This window comes from Schistocerca cancellata, chromosome 2 (genome assembly GCF_023864275.1).
Source record: "Schistocerca cancellata isolate TAMUIC-IGC-003103 chromosome 2, iqSchCanc2.1, whole genome shotgun sequence".
Lineage (NCBI taxonomy): Eukaryota > Metazoa > Arthropoda > Insecta > Orthoptera > Acrididae > Schistocerca > Schistocerca cancellata.
Genome location: NC_064627.1, coordinates 668,332,889 through 668,355,498, shown reverse-complemented (window position 1 = coordinate 668,355,498; position 22,610 = coordinate 668,332,889). Strand labels below are relative to the sequence as shown.

Here is a 22,610-nt window from a genome sequence, read left to right as displayed (position 1 = left end):
CACAGCCTTCTAGGCTGTGTAGTTCCCAAGATATGACTGCTCAAATGTGGCAATATATGCGTAGCAACGAAATTTGACAGTCACACATCAACTTTAAAAATATTATATGAAGGTCTCACAATTGTCTGATTTTAATGTATTATACACCAAAATATTCAGGAAAGTCCAAAGTACATTACGGTGTAGAAAACAGAAAATGTCAAATTTCAACGAACTTCACATACACTGTCCCCTTAAAGAACATGGGTATACAAACAGTAGTAGCGTATTAGGATTCTGTTTAAAAGATGAAAGCCATACATCAGCAGAATTTAAAAGTAGCATGACAATTCTGCACTGAGACAGAAAGGGACACAATTTGGATATCTTGGTGGAATTGGAGAATATATCATTAGTGATTGGTAATTGTTTTTTTAGTATTGTTGACGATTTGTTGTGAGAGTCACGTAAAAACTTTCATAACGTTGGTAACCACATTTCTGAAATTGGGTGTACAGACAAGCACTTCTCCCTTTAGTATTTTTTTGTTCCCTACAGTGGTTAGTGAATACAGTGTTAGTTAGGTTCATCAGTGGTTCAGGAGGAAAACTTCTCTCGAAGCGCAACGGCATATCAGAACAAGTCCTTTTGTAAGTATGATACGTTGTTTTTTTCTAGTACAAAAGGAATTTTGAACTTTGAAATGTATAGACTCTTATGTACTGCTCTGATCAGTGAATCAAGACAAAATTTTCTGTAATTTTGGTATTTTACCCTTTTAAGATAAATAAATATTTTAATATGTTGAAAGGCACAATCTCATGCACATATATTACAGTGATGCTTCTTTGATTGTGCTTAAGTGCAGGCAGATAATAACCTTTACTTTCATTATTTTTTACGTACAGCCACAATAATAGTATTTTTGTTGTCGTTTTTAACTGTTCTAATGGGCAGTAAACATTTTGACTTGTGGATAGCCGCAATAATAAACCAAAGGATGGGGCAAATGTCTTAGTAATTTATATTTGACAAACAGTCCACAAGTGTAATTGCAAATCTGAACAAATCCGTTTGTAATCTTCGACGACTCATCTCTTTCCAAGACAAAATACTTTTTCAACAATTTTCTAATATACTTTTTTGTACTTTGTGCTACTGCGATGTGTATTTTAATATGCCTTTGTGCAGGCTTACATGTACTTTTCGTTATTATTGGTTATTGTTTTAATTTTTTGGTAAACATATCGGCATTTGCACAGCCGCAATGCCGTAAGATGGCGCCTTTTGCACTGCTTGCTTTACCTAGCAGGTGTGAGCGCACTGAAGTAGCAGTTTTTCGTAGTCCTTCTCACGACCAACATCACACTTTCCAAATTTAAATAATATGTCAGACCTTTTGATGCGTGAAGGTATGAGTCAGTAAAAAACTGTCAAAGTTATTTTAGCTATGAAATGGTATGTATTGGTTGTGGCACTAAGTTCGATTTTGTGCTTTCTTGTTAACATCTGGTGTTTTAAGAAAATGTATAACTATTTATTTGTTATATTAATTACATCAGGAAATCTGATGATGGGCAGAGCTCGAAAAATCTCATTTGGAATAAGAACACCGCAAAAGAACTAGTACCTGTTTGCGACTACTCAGCTTTCCCAAAATCCAGTAAATTATTGAACCCAACAACTAGAATGTGCCACTTTAATTTCCTAAAAAATCCAGCAACAGTCACTCCACATGATCACGTAAATAAGGATTCAAAGTATTGAATTTCCTCACTTTGAGAAGACCGAAGTAGTTACCTGTTTTAGTTGCTAAAAGAGTTCAACAACCTAGATCGCATAAATACATTCCTGGAAATGGAAAAAAGAACACATTGACACCGGTGTGTCAGACCCACCATACTTGCTCCGGACACTGCGAGAGGGCTGTACAAGCAATGATCACACGCACGGCACAGCGGACACACCAGGAACCGCGGTGTTGGCCGTCGAATGGCGCTAGCTGCGCAGCATTTGTGCACCGCAGCCGTCAGTGTCAGCCAGTTTGCCGTGGCATACGGAGCTCCATCGCAGTCTTTAACACTGGTAGCATGCCGCGACAGCGTGGACGTGAACCGTACGTGCAGTTGACGGACTTTGAGCGAGGGCGTATAGTGGGCATGCGGGAGGCCGGGTGGACGTACCGCCGAATTGCTCAACACGTGGGGCGTGAGGTCTCCACAGTACATCGATGTTGTCGCCAGTGGTCGGCGGAAGGTGCACGTGCCCGTCGACCTGGGACCGGACCGCAGCGACGCACGGATGCACGCCAAGACCGTAGGATCCTACGCAGTGCCGTAGGGGACCGCACCGCCACTTCCCAGCAAATTAGGGACACTGTTGCTCCTGGGGTATCGGCGAGGACCATTCGCAACCGTCTCCATGAAGCTGGGCTACGGTCCCGCACACCGTTAGGCCGTCTTCCGCTCACGCCCCAACATCGTGCAGCCCGCCTCCAGTGGTGTCGCGACAGGCGTGAATGGAGGGACGAATGGAGACGTGTCGTCTTCAGCGATGAGAGTCGCTTCTGCCTTGGTGCCAATGATGGTCGTATGCGTGTTTGGCGCCGTGCAGGTGAGCGCCACAATCAGGACTGCATACGACCGAGGCACACAGGGCCAACACCCGGCATCATGGTGTGGGGAGCGATCTCCTACACTGGCCGTACACCACTGGTGATCGTCGAGGGGACACTGAATAGTGCACGGTACATCCAAACCGTCATCGAACCCATCGTTCTACCATTCCTAGACCGGCAAGGGAACTTGCTGTTCCAACAGGACAATGCACGTCCGCATGTATCCCGTGCCACCCAACGTGCTCTAGAAGGTGTAAGTCAACTACCCTGGCCACCAAGATCTCCGGATCTGTCCCCCATTGAGCATGTTTGGGACTGGATGAAGCTTCGTCTCACGCGGTCTGCACGTCCAGCACGAACGCTGGTCCAACTGAGGCGCCAGGTGGAAATGGCATGGCAAGCCGTTCCACAGGACTACATCCAGCATCTCTACGATCGTCTCCATGGGAGAATAGCAGCCTGCATTGCTGCGAAAGGTGGATATACACTGTACTAGTGCCGACATTGTGCATGCTCTGTTGCCTGTGTCTATGTGCCTGTGGTTCTGTCAGTGTGATCATGTGATGTATCTGACCCCAGGAATGTGTCAATAAAGTTTCCCCTTCCTGCGACAATGAATTCACGGTGTTCTTATTTCATTTTCCAGGAGTGTATTTCGTTGTCTAAGATAGCCGGCTTCGACAGACTTTGCTCTCATCTTTAGGTCTTAAAAAAACCTTTATGAAACGTGCCCATTTTACGTTGGACCCCACGCCAAGTTGTCACGTGGATTAAAATCAGCACATTACAAACGGCTTATCATAAAGAAAACCCTTTTGTAATATGCTGATTTTTATCCACATGACAACTTGGCGTGAGGTCCAACGTAAACTGAACACATTTCATAAGAAAAATATTTTTTAAGACCTGAAGATGACAGCAAAGTCTGGCGAAATTCGTTGTCTTAAATAAAGCATTATTTACAGTGAAAAGCCAAAACGTTATGACCAGTCCCCACTGCGTTGTTGAAAGACGCCTGCGGACACGTGAAGCGGTAATAAAAGTATGTTTACTGGTGCAGACACGGACGGGGACGGGGGATCACCATGGGGGAGATATGGGCTGCAACTGGAGAAATCCGCTGAAATAAACAACTTTGACAATGGGCAGATTATTGTTACGCAGAACCTATGAAATAGTATCTCGAAAACGGTGAAGCTGGTCGAATGGTCACTTGCTGCTGTCCTGAGCATATACGGAAAGAGGTAGGACAGTGAAACTATCACTAGGCACTAAGTAGTTAGACGTCCACAGTTCTTCACAGAACGTGGGGTTCGAAAGCTTGTCTGCTCCGTAAAGTAGGAAAGATGGTTATCTGTGGCATCTCTGCTGAAAGAGCACAATGCTGGTGCACGCACAAGTGATTCGGGGCACCCTGTACGATGTGCATTCAAGTTCTAAGGCCTCCGATTTTTTTTCTCCGGACTGGAAAGAGATAGAAACATGCGCATTGTTTTAAAATGAGGCTGCGCTCATTATCAATACGTCCCAGAGATGGCAGCACCGTACGGCAGATGGAATTTTACCGCCAGCAGCGAGAATGAGAACTGTTTTAAATACTTAAAATGGCGACGTTTTCCTTACTTGAACAGCGTGCAATCATTCGTTTTCTGAATTTGCGTGGTGTGAATCCAATTGAAATTCATCGAAGGAGACATGTGGTGATGGAGTTATGGATGTGTCGAAAGTGTGTTTGTGGGTGTGACAGTTCAATGAAGGTAGAACATCGTGTGACAACAAACCGAAACAACCTCGGGCTCGCACAAGCCGGTCTGACGACATGATCGAGAAAGTGGAGAGAATTGTTTTGGGGGATTGCCGAATGACTGTTGAATGATCGCCTCCAGAGTTGGCATTTCTGTGGGTTCTGTGCACACAATCCTGCATGACGACCTGAAAATGCGAAAAGTGTCATCCAGGTGGGTGCCACGAATGCTGACGGATGACCACACGGCTGCCCGTGTGGCATGTTGCCAAGCAATGTTGACGCACAACGACAGCATGAATGGGACTTTCTTTTCGTCGGTTGTGACAATGGGTGAGACGTGGATGCCATTTTTCAATCCAGAAACAAAGCGCCAGTCAGCTCAATTGAAGCACACAGATTCACCGCCACCAAAAAATTTCGGGTAACCGCCAGTGCTGAAAAAATGATGGTGTCCATGTTCTGGCACAGCGAGGGCCTAATCCTTACCCATTGCGTTCCAAAGGGCACTACGGTAACAGGTGCATCCTACGAAAATGTTTTAAAGATCAAATTCCTTCCTGCACTGCAACAAAAACGTCCAGGAAGGGCTGCGCGTGCGCTGTTTCACCAAGACAACGCACCCGCACATCGAGCTTACATTATGCAACAGTTTCTTCGTGATAACAACTTTGAAGTGATTCCTCATGCTCCCTACTCACCTGACCTGGCTCCTAGTAACTTTTGGCTTTTTCCAACAATGAAAGACACTCTCCGTAGCCGCACATTCACCAGCCGTGCTGCTATTGCCTCAGCGATTTTCCAGTGGCCAAAACAGACTCCTAAAGAAGCCTTCACCGCTGCCATGGAATCATGGTGTCAGCGTTGTGAAAAATGTGTACGTCTGCAGGGCGATTACGTCGCGAAGTAACGCCAGTTTCATCGATTTCGGGTGAGTAGTTAATTAGAAAAAAAATCGGAGGCCTTAGAACTTGAATGCACCTCGTATATCGTACATTGTTGAACATGGAACTCCGCAGAAGACCAGCCCTACGACATCGTCAGTTCCGATTGAAGCGGGCATAGGACCATCGGGATTTGGTCGTTGATTAACAGAAACGTATCGGATCGTTAGTTAAATCACATTTATGCTACAGTCTCCTCGATCCCCAAACGCCGTGATCGAGGTGAGAGGCGGCTTGAAACGTGCAGTGAGCCACGGAAGCAGGCTGGTGGTATCGGTATTGTGCTATAGGACACTTTTTCCTGCGCTTGCATGGGACGTGTGGTGGTAATCGAAGAAACGCTGACAGCTGCGAACCACCTGCATCCCATGCTTGATGTCTTCGCTAAAGGCGATGTCATCTTTCAGCTGTATAATTTTCCGTGTCTCGGAGCCAGAACAGTACAACAGTGGTTTGAGCCTCATTATAGCGAAATGACACTGATGTTTCGGTGACCAAATTCTCCAGATGTATATGGTGTGGAACCCAGCTGGATCGAGATCGGAGGCGATCATAGTGTATGCAAATCAGCTAGTCTTTATTTATGGAAATTACATGACCTGTGCGTAGACATCTAATGCTATATAAGCCTACGTTCACAAACCTACTAACAAACTGTCGGATCCCTGATGCACACAGTCAGTGAAGTATTTCGTTCCAAAGACGGGCAAACAAGCTATTAAGCATGTGGTCATAGCGTCATAGCGTTTTGGCTCATCAGTGTAAGTGATCTAGACTGTTGAATTATTTCAGAAAGTTTCGAAATAGTTAGAATGACAGTCCAGTTCCTTCCATCTGTTCGGCGTCAATAAGTGTGGGAAAGTAAAGGAGCACAGCCAGCACATTGTGAAACCATACGGATTTGTGGACTGGGCCCCAGGCTACAGAGAGAGAGTTGCAACGTACTTGTTTTGCAGGACTACGACGACGTCATCCTGAGGCGTGAGGAAGGCGACGCCCTCGACGTCGGTGGGGTTGGCGTCGGCGTCCATCTGGAGGCTGACGCGCCTGGATCCGCGCGGCACGAAGCGCGAGAAGTGCGCGATGGCGTAGTACATGGGCTGCTTGTAGAACTCGTCCGCCGTCGCGTTTGCCACGATGGACGCGTCCGCGGGGTTGCTGCTCCAGTTGGGGCCGCCCTCAGTGTTCACCACCATGTTCCAGTCCTCCCAGCCTGACGTCCAGTGGTTCGTCACCTGCGCAACACACAGAACGCACCTCACAACGGAGACCGTGACTGGCTGCAGCCCGTATCCGCATTACGGCAATAGGGGCTCCCAGCCGGATGAGGCCCCAACTGGGTGAAGAGGTGCCCTGCTGATCATTGTCTAGCAACAACACTTGTGTTTGTATCATGCCTGCAGTTTTATCGGAATCGGTTGGGTTGGTCTTGAAAATCATCCTGAGCTGCGCTCATCGTAACACATCGAAGACGAACTAAAATAGTTAGTCCTAGGCGAAGAGACGCCGGCGCAGGTAAAACTACAGCTGCCGTCGGTTTTTAGAGGGCTCCAACCTAACTTTGATACATTCAGTTCACAAAAAATATTTATAAACAAAGAGAACCTTAAGTGTTTCGTTTAATGAGAAAGACAGTCAGTTCAGTAAACGTACAGTTCATAAAACCGTAATAACAAATGTTAAAAGGAATATTGTCTCTTACATAAAATAATGTGTGGACAAAAAACAGAAACTGTCGATGTTTTACAGTTTCAGTTCATTTCGTGAGTCGGTTTTAGGCTTACACGGCCATCACCTTGTATGTAAATGCACAACAGAATTAAAGTACCACGTTTTGGAAACCCCTTAATTCACACCCATTGCGACGCTTAAGTTTGAAATTTATCTCACAAGTGCGTACAATCTTCCTGCGTAATGGTGCACAAGCGTGGCGCCCTGCGACGTCAGCCTCTGCCTCGGCAACGCCTGAAACAGCAAGATATCGCAACACGTGAAAATATGACACAAGTTCAGATGACGTGTAAGGTGGTTTAATTACGTCACATTGGCACCAAACTTTACCAAAGTCTGCCCAACGCCACGGTGGACGGATCACAGGATGAGAAGGTTTTCACACCCCATTTATCCACGTTTCACCCTTTGTTTTGACGGCTCTGTGATGGAGGTGAGAACCGCAAAGTCCAGCGTTGAAATCACGCAGTTTTCTTACGAGAGGCAGAGAAAAATATTTTAGGAACACCGCCGCTCAGAATCTAAACCCTTACAGAAGGGTTGAAATGCCCGAGGGTGTCAGCAGAGTCAAAGGTTGTCAGGAAAGTTTTCTTGTTGCTGATCGCACTCCCAACCATCGTTTTCGACGGCGAAATGTGAGGGAATATACACCCCAGGGAAAGGGGTTGTTTCGTTGAGGTCCTTTATGCCACCCCTCGAGACCTTTTCGCTTAGGCCGGCCTGAGTGGCCGAGCGGCTCTAGGCGCTCAGTCCGGAACCGCGCGACTGCTACGGTTGCAGGTTCGAATCCTGCCTCGGGCATGGATGTGTGTGATGTCCTTAGGTTAGTTACGTTTAAGTAGTTCTAAGTTCTAGGGGACTGATGACCTCAGATGTTAAGTCCCATAGTGCTCAGAGCCATTTGAACCTTTTCGCTTAGACGCTGAGCGGCGATGTGTCTGGAATGTTTTCCTCGGACACTCATAAAAAAACCTCGTGATTTCAACGCTGGCTGAATCACAGAGGCGTCAAGAGGAGTGCTAAATGTGGGCAAGAGGTGGTGAAATGACCTTTCGATCATCTGATGCGTCCACGGTGGCGCTGGGAAGAATTTTTGTGAAATTCGGTGCCACTATCACGTCATTAACCCACTTCACAAGTTAAGTAAACTACTGAGCTGTGGCCTTTTTTTCGCATGTGTCAAAACAGACTTGACGTTTGAAGCATCATAGGACGCAGCGCTTTTGCACCGTTACGCAGAAAGATTGTGCGCAATTTTGATCCGAATTTCAAACTTATGCGTCGCAACGGTTCGGAATTACCTGGTTTTGAAAAAGAGATCCATTAATTCTGTTGAGCAATGTATTATACATGGAAGAAAAGAGAGAGAGAGAGAGAGAGTGGGTGAGTGGGTGAGTGAGTGAGTGTACGTATATGTGTGTGTGTGTGTGTGTGTGTGTGTGTGTTTGTATATGAGCTAGTATGTTTTTTACTCCTTCATGCTGAAACTATTGGACTTTTTTGGATGAGATTTCTACTTATCAAAGAGATTTTGGGGAATGAGAGGAAGTGGTGGAAAAGAAGTGTAGTTCACGACCCATACATTATTCGTATAGTATTTGAGAATGAGAGAATTTAGTGTATTGCAACAATCTTTACACCTAATATTAAACCTTCATGGAACTTTTTCGAACTGACAACCCCCACAAAATGATGAAACGAAAAAATTCTATAGCATAGTAGATTTTAGCTGCTCATGCAGTAAAACTGCCGCATGAATCATGACGTTATAGTTTATTGCTTCTTCACTACTAATAGTATTCGTGAGACATTTTACAGTCAGTTTTATCGTATACCACTGAATGTAGCAGCAAAATTAATCATTGTACGACACATAGTTCAATACGTACGAAGTCATAAACTTTCAGCTGAGTGAAAACGTACCTACCCTGTGAAGTGGACTAAAGATGCAGATATCTGTACAAATACGTGTGAAATCTCTTAAATAAATGCGTAATATATTTGACAATTGAGTATGTGGGCTAATCCGCTGTTAAAAAAGTAATCTTGGAACGATTTCTACCTAATTTGGTACACATATTTGCTATGCGCTGGAGGGGATGACTTTGATGGTAAGAACACCAACCTCCTATTGGGTTTGGATTGATAACATGGAGAGAGAAGATAAGAGGAGGAAGTGGACAGTGAAAGGAAAGAGGAGGAGATGGAGAGAGAGAGAGAAAGAGAGAGGGGAGGGAGGAGGAGATGCACAGAGAGTGGGGAAGGAGGAGACGGACAGGGAGGAGGGGGGATCAATGCGAGAGGAGGTAGAGGAGGTGGGCATAGAGAGGTTGGGTTGGGTTGTCTGGGGGAGGAGACCAGATAGCGAGGTCATCGGTCTCATCGGTTTAGGTAAGGACGGGGAAGGAAGTCGGCCGTGCCCTTTCAAAGGAACCATCCCAGCATTTGCCGGGAGCGATTTAGGAAAATCACGGAAAACCTAAATCAGGATGGCCAGACGCGGGATTGAACCGTCGTCCTCCCGAATGCGAGTCCAGTGTCTAACCACTGCGCCACCTCGCTCGGTTGGGCATAGAGAGGGTAGGAGGAGATGAGCAAGGAAGGGGGGAGATGGAGATCAACGCGAGGGGAGCTTGAGCAGGTGAATAGAGAGGGGGAGGAGGAAATGGCGTAATAGATCATTGGAATAAATACGTATCTGAGCATTTCCTTTTATAAATAACTGCTTAGCAGCATTTACCACCACGGTTCGGAGGTAGTCACACAATAACTATCGTCCTTAAGAAGGATAAGTAGTGATGAACAGCCTTGAAAAAAAATGCCATACGTGAAGTGTATGATGCTGGAGTAAATATCATTTGTGGCAGTGCAATTGTGACAGAGTTGAAAAGTAAATAGAAAATGGAGTAAAGAATGTGACATAACATGAAAACTTTAAATACTGAAAAAATTATGTGTATGCGGCGATAGTGGAGGGTGGGGAGAGGGATATATGTTGTTGAGTTCAGTTTATTTCAGATTGCTCCATATTGTGTTGTTTACACGTACTTCGCCCCTGCTTCACTAGAAACGAGTGTAATTCTTGATACATAGTTGCAGTTTGTATTACATTGCCTTCAATTTGTGTAGTATTTACAACAGTTCAGCTTTAGCTATTTAGGTGTAGTTGAGTTTATTCTTGCTCATAGTTCATTCTGCATTTTACAGTGCTAGAACCCAGATAATTCACAAAAGAACATACCTGAGAGTCTCCATGACAGTGCTGAATTGTAACTAAACGTCATAGTAAGCTGACAAGCACGGTGTCACCAAAATTCAGTTTATGAAATGTGTTTGCAAACTGCATATTTTAAGACAACTTTTCACACGTCGACGCTCAGAATATTGATCATTCAGCCAATCAAAGCTACATACTGGCGAAAGGAAAATCCGGAGACTCGAGTCTTCATGGTAGGAAGCAGATGGCAAAAATTACTCTACAGCCGAGTGTCTCCGCAGCCAGGAGCCGTCGCGGGACGAGCGTCTCCCGAGCAGCCGCCTCTTTCAGCAGAGTCGCTGAGTAGGCGACTCAGGCATTTTTACAGCTGAGCTGATCTTAGCCGCAGGTGCAAGCTGTTTGTACGGAACCAATGACTGATTTTGCAGCCACTTCTGCCTACACCTTCAGGTTAATATTGTAGAGGTCCAACAGCAACTGCGAGACGAACTGTAGGTAAAATTAGGTCATTTTTTTATTGGTGTTCTGTAATTCCAAGCTTCATTCTGAAGAATTGCCTGTTGCTCTCCGTTCAATATGCTTTAGACTTAGCCCATAGATACAAACGCAGATCCTTCTGTTGTGCTTTGTCCATCTGCTCTTCAACAATCACGGTACAACTTCCACGAGTATAGCTGCTTAGCCCTATATAAGTTCAATTGAATCAACTTCCTGATCCCTTCTCCAGACTTGCCAAGGTATTTGCGTATATTGTCAACGTTTGTCGAACCATTTATCAAGTATTTTGATGTAATCAGTTGTTAATCGTGATTCTTGCTTAATTTTACAAATAAAGAATTTCTTTATCATTATTTTGGAGAGCCAGGCAGTGCTCAAGTATTGCTCATTGCAGTTATTCTATTCACAGTAGTAAATGGATACTAAACGAGACCAAAATCATAAGGAAAAGAGTAGGGCTACTCTTGGAGCCTTAGGGTAGACATTCAGAATCTCCTGCACAAACCATTTTCCAAAGTAGGACATGCAGACACCTGTTCGAAAATGGACAGAAATTAAAAACATCATCGCTAAGAGGTAGTGCTGGCTCCCACACCTGATATGTCAACGTAATTAACAAAAAAGACAGATGTGTTCATGGATGAAGAAGAGAAGAAAATAACATTATACAGAAATTTACGACGGCAATGATTTTCCTCGCAACTGTGATGAATATAGTTTAGGATCACTTGGACAGCAAGCTCACCAGGAACGTTCAAATCCCCACATCCAGTAGTATAGATACACAAGGCAGCATCCCTCAGGGAAATCATCTCCGTAATCGCCTAATATGGCGCACCAGAACCACCTGTAATACATTAATATTTCTTCCCTCCTTCCCTCTAAATCTGTACGGGTGGATTTGGATTCGAACCATGCTCGACTTGCATGTGAACTCTGTACCTTACCCTCGTCTGCAGCTTGCTCGGTTCACAGTGTGGACCGCTAACAAGCGCTCGAAGAATAATACCAACACTGGATAACAAGACATGTGGACGTATAAACTTGTAAGACATGCCCTTCTAATTATAAACTGGTATGAGGCAGGACTTTGAGGACAGATAGTTAAAGAGATTCTTTCAATGTTTCTTCACTTTGGCCACAACATATCATTTAAATCCAGATCTCACTAAGCAACTTTATATATCACGTATTATGAGAACCATTGTGGTAGAAACAATACGCGACTGTGTATCAACTAGTTCTTTTTCTTTTTTGGTCATATGATCGTCTTTATGTCTGTAGATATGTTTGTGAAGTATTCTTGATGATGGCCTCTACGAAAACACTGTTTAACTCAATTCTCACGTATATGTGCACTTAGTCTTGATATGAAATGGTGGGACATTGCAAAAAGATATTTCGCTAGCTCATAGAGCAAGAAACGACGGAAATTTACGTAATGGTGATAGCAGAAAACGTCAGTCGCTGATATGGTGGAGTATTCACATGATGCGATCCTGAGTATCCACATGACGTGAACCTCATAGCGCATTTGTGAGACACGAATCATTCTGCACATGGAAGGATCGATCAGAAAATAATGGCTTCTAATGTACTTCTCGCTTACATGACCACTGTTCCTATAATTGTCGTGTAGCGACGACGACAATGTCATTTCTTTAGCTATTCGATTGTGCTAGATTGGAGCTCTGTAGCAGTGAATGAAGCAAAACGTGATGTCCAGATTTGCAGGTTGGCCACAATTGGACTATTGCAGTGTTATGCAAAACGGGAAATTGTTTGTCCATAGTAAGACACAAAATGATGCGGTTGTAACAACGTTAGTTACAGAACAACAAACAGCAACTCAACCAAGCATAAAGGTACATAGGGTGATTCGGCTGCCCTTACCGATGTCGTTTTATGTATCCCTACGTGACAGAACATTGGTGTTGGTTAGTTCGCTGTGCAAATTGTCAAAATATCGCAGAATAATTCATAAAGTATACGAAGACATCTTAGACCTATTGTGCAAATTTTGTTTATGAGACTACTTTAGCATATTAACGTGGCGAGAAATACATTACTTATTTTCATTTCACTACATACTCGAATTTTGTTAATTCAACACTTTTCATTTATATAACTCCTGTTAATTCTGCTGTAAAACCCACTCTATAAGGCAAAATGTCTGAACGGTTTGCGAAAGATTAGGTGCTGTAAAAGGAATAAACTAAGAGACAGCCAAAATCTATATGAGCACATAATTACACCCTTTGATAAGTATGGTAGAAATAAGGTATATCTTGGACACAAAATACCCTGTAGCTCATGGTCAATCTCCAGTTGTATTTTTTTACAATATGATTCCGTTTGTTAAAAGTTGTCCAAAGCCATGAGAGGCAAGTTATTTCGGTTACGTTGCTGTTGCCCATCTGGATAATCTACCTGATAAAAGCGTAATTTGGATTGCATAAAACATCACCAGGGGCAGCTAAATCACCCTGTCTATGTACAGTAAAGTAGATAAAAAGCAGCAGTGTTGTATCTCAATGAGGAACCTGAAGCTTCTAGCACACGACAAGACCATGCAGATGAACAATTGTTCAAGTTGACACTGCACTTGGTAGTTACGTACATACACTCCTGGAAATGGAAAAAAGAACACATTGACACCGGTGTGTCAGACCCACCATACTTGCTCCGGACACTGCGAGAGGGCTGTACAAGCAATGATCACATGCACGGCACAGCGGACACACCAGGAACCGCGGTGTTGGGCGTCGAATGGCGCTAGCTGCGCAGCATTTGTGCACCGCCGCCGTCAGTGTCAGCCAGTTTGCCGTGGCATACGGAGCTCCATCGCAGTCTTTAACACTGGTAGCATGCCGCGACAGCGTGGACGTGAACCGTATGTGCAGTTGACGGACTTTGAGCGAGGGCGTATAGTGGGCATGCGGGAGGCCGGGTGGACGTACCGCCGAAATGCTCAACACGTGGGGCGTGAGGTCTCCACAGTACATCGATGTTGTCTCCATGGGAGAATAGCAGCCTGCATTGCTGCGAAAGGTGGATATACACTGTACTAGTGCCGACATTGTGCATGCTCTGTTGCCTGTGTCTATGTGCCTGTGGTTCTGTCAGTGTGATCATGTGATGTATCTGACCCCAGGAATGTGTCAATAAAGTTTCCCCTTCCTGAGACAATGAATTCACGGTGTTCTTATTTCAATTTCCAGGAGTGTAGTTGAACGGCTCGTAATTGGAGGGACCCTCAATGGTATACAGTCATTGTAAAGAAACTTCTAAAGAAAGAGAGACCTGCATCATAGGTGTAAAACAAAGCATAGGGCTGTAGACAGAGAGATGCTAAATGAAACCCTTTTGGCTACCAAGAGAGCAATGCGTGAAGCCTTCAGTGACTAACGTTGGAGGATATTGTCAGGTGATCTTTCAGAAAACCCAAGGGAATTCTGATCGCGTGTAAAGGCTGTTAGTGGCACCAAAGATAGTGCTCCATTCCTTGCGGATGAGACCCCAAATTGAGAGTATCAAAGCAAATGCTGAAATGCTTAACTCCGTTTTCAAGTGTTCCTTTAGAAGGGAAAACTCAAGAGAATTGCCCAAATTTAATCCTTGTAACACTGGAAGGACTAATGACATAAGTATTAGTGTCAGTGGTGTTGAGAAACATCTAAAATCGTTAAAATTGAACAAAGCTCCAGGGCCTGATGAATCCCTGTGGTTCTATATTGAATTTGCGGCTGAGTTACTCTCTCTTATCCCCTGAAAACCATGTCCAGTATTTAAAAGAAAGCACAGCTCACAACTCTTTACAAGAAGGGTAGTGGAAGTGATCCATACTGCTACCGTCGATTATCCTTGAGATATAATTGTTGTATAACATATTCTGAGAGCAAACTTAACTACAGATTTCAAACAGAACGACCTCCTCCATGTCAGTCAGCATTGGTTCCGTTAACAACGATCACGTGAAACCCAACTCGCTCTTTTCTCGCATGACATACTGAAAGCTTTGGATTAAGGTCGTCAGGTAGATGCAATACTTTCTGATTTCCGAAAAGCCGTTGACTCAGTACCACATCTACGCTTATTATCAAAAGTACGATTGTATAAAGTACCAGGCGAAATTTGTGAGTAGATTGAGTATTTTTTGGTAGGACAACATAGCAAGTTATTTTGGTTGGAGAGCCATCGATAGATGTACAAGTAACTTCAGATGTGCACCAGGGTAGTGTGTTGGTCCTTTTGCTATTCATGTTGCATGTTAAAGAGCTTGTGAACAATATTAATAGTAAGCATAGAATGCAGTCATCTGCAATGAAGCACTGCCAGAAAGAAGCCCCATAAATATTCAGTCTGATATTGATAAGATTTCAAAGTGATTCAAAGATTGGCAACTTGTCTTAAATGTTCAGAAATGTAAAATTGTCTACTTCACAAAACGAAAAAGACGTAGTTTTCTCTGACAGTAATATCAATGAGTCACTATTTGAATCGGTCGCCGGCCGCTGTGGCTGAACGGTTCTAGGCACTTCAGTCCGGAAATGCGCTGCTGCTACAGTCGCAGGTTCGAATCCTGCCTCAGGCATGTATGTGTGTGATGTCCTAAGGTTAGTTAGGTTTAAGTAGTTCTTAGTCTAGGGGATTGACGACCTCAGATGTAAAGTCCCATAGTGCTTAGAACCATTTGAACCATTTTTGGGGTCGGTTAACCCATAAAGATACCTGGGTGTAGCACTTTGTACGATTTGAAATGGCATGATCGCTTAGTTTCAATCATGGGAAAAGCAGGCGGTAGCTTGGTTTATTGGTAGAATATTGGGGAAATGCAATCACCCACAAAGGAGATTACTTACATATCACTCACATGACGCATTCTAGAATATTGCTCATGCATGTGGGGCCCGTACCAGAGAGGGGTAACAGGGGATACTGAACGTATACGGAGAAGCTCTCCGTCTTCAGGCCACAAGTGACCCATCGTGACCAACCGACCGCCGTGTCATCCTCAGTAGAGGATGCAGATACGAGGGGTGTGTGGTCAGCACACCACTCTCCCGGTCATTATGATGGTTTTCTTTGACTGGATCCACTACTATTCGGTCAAGTAGCTCCTCAATTGGCATCATGAGCCTGAGTGAAGCCCGAAAAATGGCATCAGCGCATGGTGGCCCGGACGGTCACCCGTCCAAGTGCCGGGCACGCCCGACAGCACTTAACTTCGATGATCTGACGGGAATCGGTGTATCCACTGCGGCAAGGTCGTTGCCTTCTACGAAGAGGGGCAGCATGAATGGCCACATGTTTGTTTTGATACGTGGGAGAGTGTCACAGAGATACTGAAGCAATTGAGCTGGCAGACTCTTGAAGATAGACATAAACTCTCCAAATGAAGCCTGCTTATAAAGTTTCAAGAACCGGCTGTAAATTGTGACTCTGGTAATAAACTAAAACCACCTACGTATCGCTCGCATAGCGATTGTGAGGACAAGTTTTTATTTATTACAGCACGGATGGAGGCATATAAATGTTCTTTCTTCCCGCATTCCACATGTGAATGAACGGGAAGAAACGCTACTAACTGGTATAATGGGACGTACCTTCTACCATACACTTCACAGTCGTTTGCAGAGTACATACTTGTAGATATAGATAGATGTAGAACATGTTTTCGTGTAGGGTAATAATGATCTTTCGCCCATTTTCGAAAAGATTCTCCTGCTGACCCAAGAATAGCTCTTCTTCTTTACTATCGCTGCAGATGGCAGAATTTTTTTTTTTTTTGTTGAGATTCTGTGAAGCCTTTTTGACATTGATTTTTGATTCAGGTTCAAATAAATGAACTCACGTGCTATCTTCGGTCACGATGCCACTTAACTGCTGCTCTGCTTCTAGTATGAAGTGGTGTAACAAGATGATGATTTTTGTTTCTCTTGCCCGTTTATTCTTGTTGGTCAACATTCACGTTACCCAGAGTGGACTAACATATAGGTAATCCATTTCCTCACTAACTGCACCTGATTGAGAGGTGGAACGCATCCGACAGCCCTGATCCGCTGATACTCAGTGGTGGGCACGGATGACATCGCTCCTTGTTGCGCCGCTCCGTTTTCGATGAGCCAGCGCCTTTCCTCCGGCAGCATCCGTAAAACGATGTTAGAGGATAACTACAATGTTACCCACTGTAGCGTCTCCAGGAATCCGTTGTTCGCCGTTTCACTAATACTAATCTTGGCCTCACCGTCAAAGTACAGGAATACCATCACAGCCTAGTGACTACTTCTCATACCTTTGAGGGCAATTATGTGTAGTGCCGGCCGTTGTGGTCAAGCGGTTCTAGGCGCTTCAGTCCGGAACCGCGCGACTGATACGGTCGCAGGTTCGAATCCTGCCTCGGGCATGGATGTGTGTGATGTCCTTAGGTTACTTTGGTTTAATTAGTTCTAAGTTCTAGGGGACTGATGACCTCAGATGTTAAGTTAAAATAGCTCTGAGCGCTATGGGACTTAACAACTGAGGCCATCAGTCCCCTAGAACTTAAAACTACTTACAACTAACTAACCTAAGGACATCACACACATCCATGCTCGAGGCAGGATTCGAACCTGCGACCGTAGCAGTTGCGCGGTTCCGGACTGAAGCGGCTAGAACCGCTCGGCCACCGCGGCCGGCAGATGTTAAGTCCCATAGTGCTCAGAGCCATTTGAACCAATTATGTGTAGCGCTACAATGCAAAACACGGAATATTTTCAAAGAGTATTGAATAAGACTGTAACACGGTAACAACTTCCTCACAACTAAACAACAATAAGTTACCACTGTTTTATCCAAAATCTTTTCACGTGAGATCTATGATGCTTGCTTTATGAGTGAGCCACAGGGAAATGTTTTGCAGTGTTCACCTAATCAGTATTTCTCTGCGGCTCATCTACATCTACATGATTACTCTGTAATTCACATTTAAGTGCTTGGCAGAGGGTTCACTCAACCACAATCATACTATCTCCCTACCATTCCACTCCCGAACAGCGCGCGGGAAAAACGAACACCTAAACCTTTCTGTTCGAGCTGTTTCTCTTATTTTATTTTGATGATCATTCCTACCTATGTAGGTTGGGCTCAACAAAATATTTTCGCATTCGGAAGAGAAAGTTGGTGACTCAAATTTCGTAAATAGATCTCGCCGCGACGGAAAACGTCTTTGCTTTAATGACTTCCATCCCAACTCGCGTATCATATCTGCTACACTCTCTCCCCTATTACGTGATAATACAAAACGAGCTGCCCTTTTTTGCACCCTTTCGATGTCCTCCGTCAATCCCACCTGGTAAGGATCCCACACCGCGCAGCAATATTCTAACAGAGGACGAACGTGTGTAGTGTAAGCTGTCTCTTTAGTGGACTTGTTGCATCTTCTAAGTGTCCTGCCAATGAAACGCAACCTTTGGCTCGCCTTCCCCACAATATTATCTATGTGGTCTTTCCAACTGAAGTTGTTCGTAATTTTAACACCCAGGTACTTAGTTGAATTGACAGCCTTGAGAATTGTACTATTTATCGAGTAATCGAATTCCAACGGATTTATTTTGCCACTCATGTGGATCACCTCACACTTTCGTTATTTATCGTCAACTTTCATCTTCCACACCATACAGAAATCTTTTCTAAATCGCTATGAAACTGATACTGGTCTTCGGATGACCTTACTAGACGGTAAGTTACAGCATCATCTGCGAACAACCTAAGAGAACTGCTTAGATTGTCACCCAGGTCATTTATATAGATCAGGAACAGCAGAGGTCCCAGGACGCTTCCCTGGGGAACACCTGATATCACTTGAGTTTTACTCGATGATTTGTCGTCTATTACTACGAACTGCGACTTTCCTGACAGGAAATCACGAATCCAGTCGCACAACTGAGACGATACCCCATAGGCCCGCAGCTTGATTAGAAGTCGCTTGTGAGGAACGGTGTCAAAAGCTTTCCGGAAATCTAGAAATACGGAATCAACTTGAGATCCCTTGTCGATAGCGGCCATTACTTCGTGCGAATATAGAGCTAGCTGCGATGCACAAGAACGATGTTTTCTGAAACCATACTGATTACGTATCAATAGATCGTTCGCTTCGAGGTGATTCATAATGTTTGACTACAGTATATGCTCCAAAACCCTACTGCAAACCGACGTCAATGATATAGGTCTGTAGTTCGATGGATTACTACTACTACCCATCTTAAACACTGGTGCGACCTGCGCAATTTTCCAATCTGTAGGTACAGATCTATCGGTGAGCGAGCGGTTGTATATGATTGATAAGTAGGGAGCTATTGTATCAGCGTAATCTGAAAGGAACCTAATCGGTATACAATGTGGACCTGAAGACTTGCCCGTATCAAGCAATTTGAGTTGCTTCGCAACCCCTAAAGAAAATACCAAAACAGTTTTGCTGTTCATCTATATCTAGCCTGTACATTTCTTCGTATTTACCCAGTTGAAGCGAAATGCACTTAATCATATTCTTTAACGTACCGTCAGGGTTATTATTTAAGGTGGCAGTGATGTGCAAAAAAAATGGTTCAAATGGCTCTGAGCATTATGGGACTCAACACCTTAGGTCATAAGTCCCCTAGAACTTAGAACTACTTGAACCTAACTGACTTAAGGACATCACACACACCCATGCCCGAGGCGGGATTCGAACCTGCGACCGTAGCAGTCCCGCGGTTCCGGACTGCAGCGCCAGAAGTGATGTGCACAAATTACCTACCAGTACTATAAACATGTCTAGTATCTTGCTTGATAGGTGTGTGGTACGTCCGTACACTGCATATGTAGGAGCACAGCGCGCTCAGACAGCGTGTTTTACCTGTATGATGTCGCTGGTGTAGTTCTCTGCCCGTTCCCACGATCCCAGCCTCACCGTCGGGTAGCCGCTGCCGAAGAACGGACCTGCAACACGGATACGCGTGGTCGACGCCTGTCAGGCATGATGTAAATTATCTATTATTTATGTCAGAACTATCAATGTATTACTTATGTACAGGTTGTTTCAAAAAGAGTTCATCTGATATCGCAAGATCGTATCTTGTGCACTATTGAAAATAGAAACTTTGGGCAAATTTTAAGTTCCACATTGGTGTACAAAGTCTTTAACCCTCGAGCGGTCGTACCGTTTCTTATAACGCGAGCGGGCGCGCGGCGCACGTTGTGCACATGAAAAGAATAGGTTTCCTTATTATACCAAGTTAAGGCATGTATGATCAAAATCACAGTTTAATCTTAGTTAATTTAAGCAAGGAGAAAATAAACATACATAATATGAGCAAAACTACTGTTTTGTTAACCAATAATGAAATAAATAACCTCTCTGTTGCCAAGGACATGTGTTAAAGAGACAGCAGTGACGCATTCGAAGCATTAAGCAATGCACTTGCATCAGATCTCGGTCAGCTGCCTAATCGATCACTAATTACACTACTGGCCATTAAAATTGCTACACCACGAAGATGACGTGCTACAGACACGAAATTTAACCGACAGGAAGAAGATGCTGTGATATGCAAATGATTAGCTTTTCAGAGCATTCACACAAGCTTGGCGCCGGTGGCAACACCTACAACATGCTGACACGAGGAAAGTTTCCAACCGATTTCTCATACACAAACAGCAGTTGCCACGCGTTGCCTGCTGAAACGTTGTTGCGATGCCTCGTGTAAGGACGAGAAATGCGTACCATCACGTTTCCGACTTTGATAAAGTTCGAATTGTAGACTATCGCGATTGCGGTTTATCGTATCGCGACATTGCTGCTCGCGTTAGTCGAGATCCAATAACTGTTAACGGAATACGGAATCGGTGGTTTCAGGATGGTAATAATACGGAACGCCGTGCTGGATCCCAACGGCCTCGTATCACTAGCAGTCGAGATGACAAGCATCTTATCCGCATGGCTGTAACGGATCGTGCAGCCACGTCCCGATCCCTGAATCAACAGATGGGGACGTTTGCAAGACAACAACCATCTGCACGAACAGTTCGACGACGTTTGCAGCAGCATGGACTATCAGCTCGGAGACCATGGCTGCGGTTACTCTTGACGCTGCATCACAGACAGGAGCGCCTGCGATGGTGTACTCAAAGACGAACCGGGGTGCATGAATGGCAAAACGTCATTTCTTCGGATGAATCCAGGTTCTGTTTAGAGCATCATGATAGTCGCATCTGTGTTTGATGACATCGCGGTGAACGCACATTGGAAGCGTGTATTCGTCATCGCCATACTGGCGTATCACCCGGCGCGATGATATGGGGTGCCATTGGTTACACGTCTCGGTCACCTCTTCTTCGCATTGACGGCGCTTTGAACAGTGGACGTTACATTTCAGATGTGTTACTACCCGTGGCTCTACCATTCATTCGATCCCTGCGAAACCCTACATTTCAGTAGGATAATGCACGACCGCATGTTGCAGGTCCTGTACGAGCCTTTCTGGATACAGAAAATATTCTACTGCTGCCCTGGCCAGCACATTCTCCAGATCTCTTACCAATTGAAAACGCCTGGTCAATGGCGACCGAGCAACTGGCTCGTCACAATACGCCAGTCACTACTCTTGATGAGCTGTGGTATCGCGTTGAAGCTGCATGGGCAGCTGTACCTGTACACGCCATCCAAGCTGTGTTTGACTCAGGCGTATCAAGGCCGTTATTACAGCCAGAGGTGGTTGTTCTGGGTACTGATTTCTCACTATCTATGCACCCAAATTGCGTGGAAATGTAATCACATGTCAGTTCTAGTATAATATACTTGTCCAATGAATACCCGTTTATCATCTGCATTTCTTCTTGGTGTAGCAATTTTAATGGCCAGTAGTGTATCTCATAGACAATTGTCTCAATGTGGGATTATGTTGCTAGTTCGTAACTGGGGGTCACTTTTTTGAACTGATCGTAAATTTTTGTCGTCTAGCTTGCTTAGTATTTTATATTACTACTGCTCACTTGGACGTACGACAACAGACTTTATCGCTGTGTTAATTGAAGCAATACTGAAGGAATAGGTATAGGTTTGCTGTTGTGAAAAAAAATGGAACCGCATAAAATCAGCTGTGAAAAAAAATGGAACCGCATAAAATCATTTTATTTTTAGTTGGTGCACTTTATACACAGGCGCACCCGCTCGAGGGTTAGTTTAAAAAGAACTAATTTACGAGGGTATATGTCATACATGCATGCACATAAAATCTTGGGGTACCTTCTACAAGTACGTTTAGAGTCAATGTTTTCATTGATCTTTCATTAACCTCTACCGTGTACTCCACCAGGCACATGAGAAAAACGCAGAAAATAGTGAAAATCCTCCCATACTTCAGGAAGGAATGTCTGGAGATACTGCAATCGCTGCAGTTTTTAAGCGATGTCACATTTTCTCCAAAGCTGTTGGAAGGGGAGCCACACAGAAACTGCCTTTGACAAGTGCCTAGGAAAAAAAGAACGTTACTATGAGATCATGCGACATTGGAGACCAGTGGGTGAATTCGAGAGATGCCTACGCTCCTTTCGGTCGTTCGATGGTTGAGACCGGCCATTGTTAAGAAATGCTCTTATGTGTACCTGCCAAGGAGTTTCTGCTCAGTCGTGTGAAAAATGAAACTTCCGGAATGTTTTTGCAATAGTGGAAACTACCACATCCGAAACATACGTGATTCCTGTAACAATCTTCACGATAAAAGTGAACTGGCCGTAATTCTTCCGTCGGGAAACACATCCAAACACATGAAGCTCTGGAAACTCTCTAATGCTCTGCTTTTTTCTCTATACTCGTATGCTGTGTCAGTTCACGTTTCCACTTAAATGGAAAGCAGCCTCCTC

At 44.4% G+C, this 22,610-nt stretch overlaps 1 protein-coding gene across 1 annotated transcript in view; it reads right to left on the bottom strand.

Moving 5' to 3' along the window:
• Positions 1-22,610, bottom strand: part of LOC126162383 (lysosomal acid glucosylceramidase-like) — a 193,221-nt gene that overhangs the window by 15,752 nt on the left and 154,859 nt on the right. Inside the window, exons 8-9 of the mRNA XM_049918853.1 lie at positions 19,606-19,688; positions 6,230-6,519 (exon numbers count right to left, since the gene is read on the bottom strand). Of these exons, the coding sequence (XP_049774810.1) occupies positions 6,230-6,519; positions 19,606-19,688 (373 nt within the window). The remainder of the gene's footprint in view (positions 1-6,229; positions 6,520-19,605; positions 19,689-22,610) is intronic.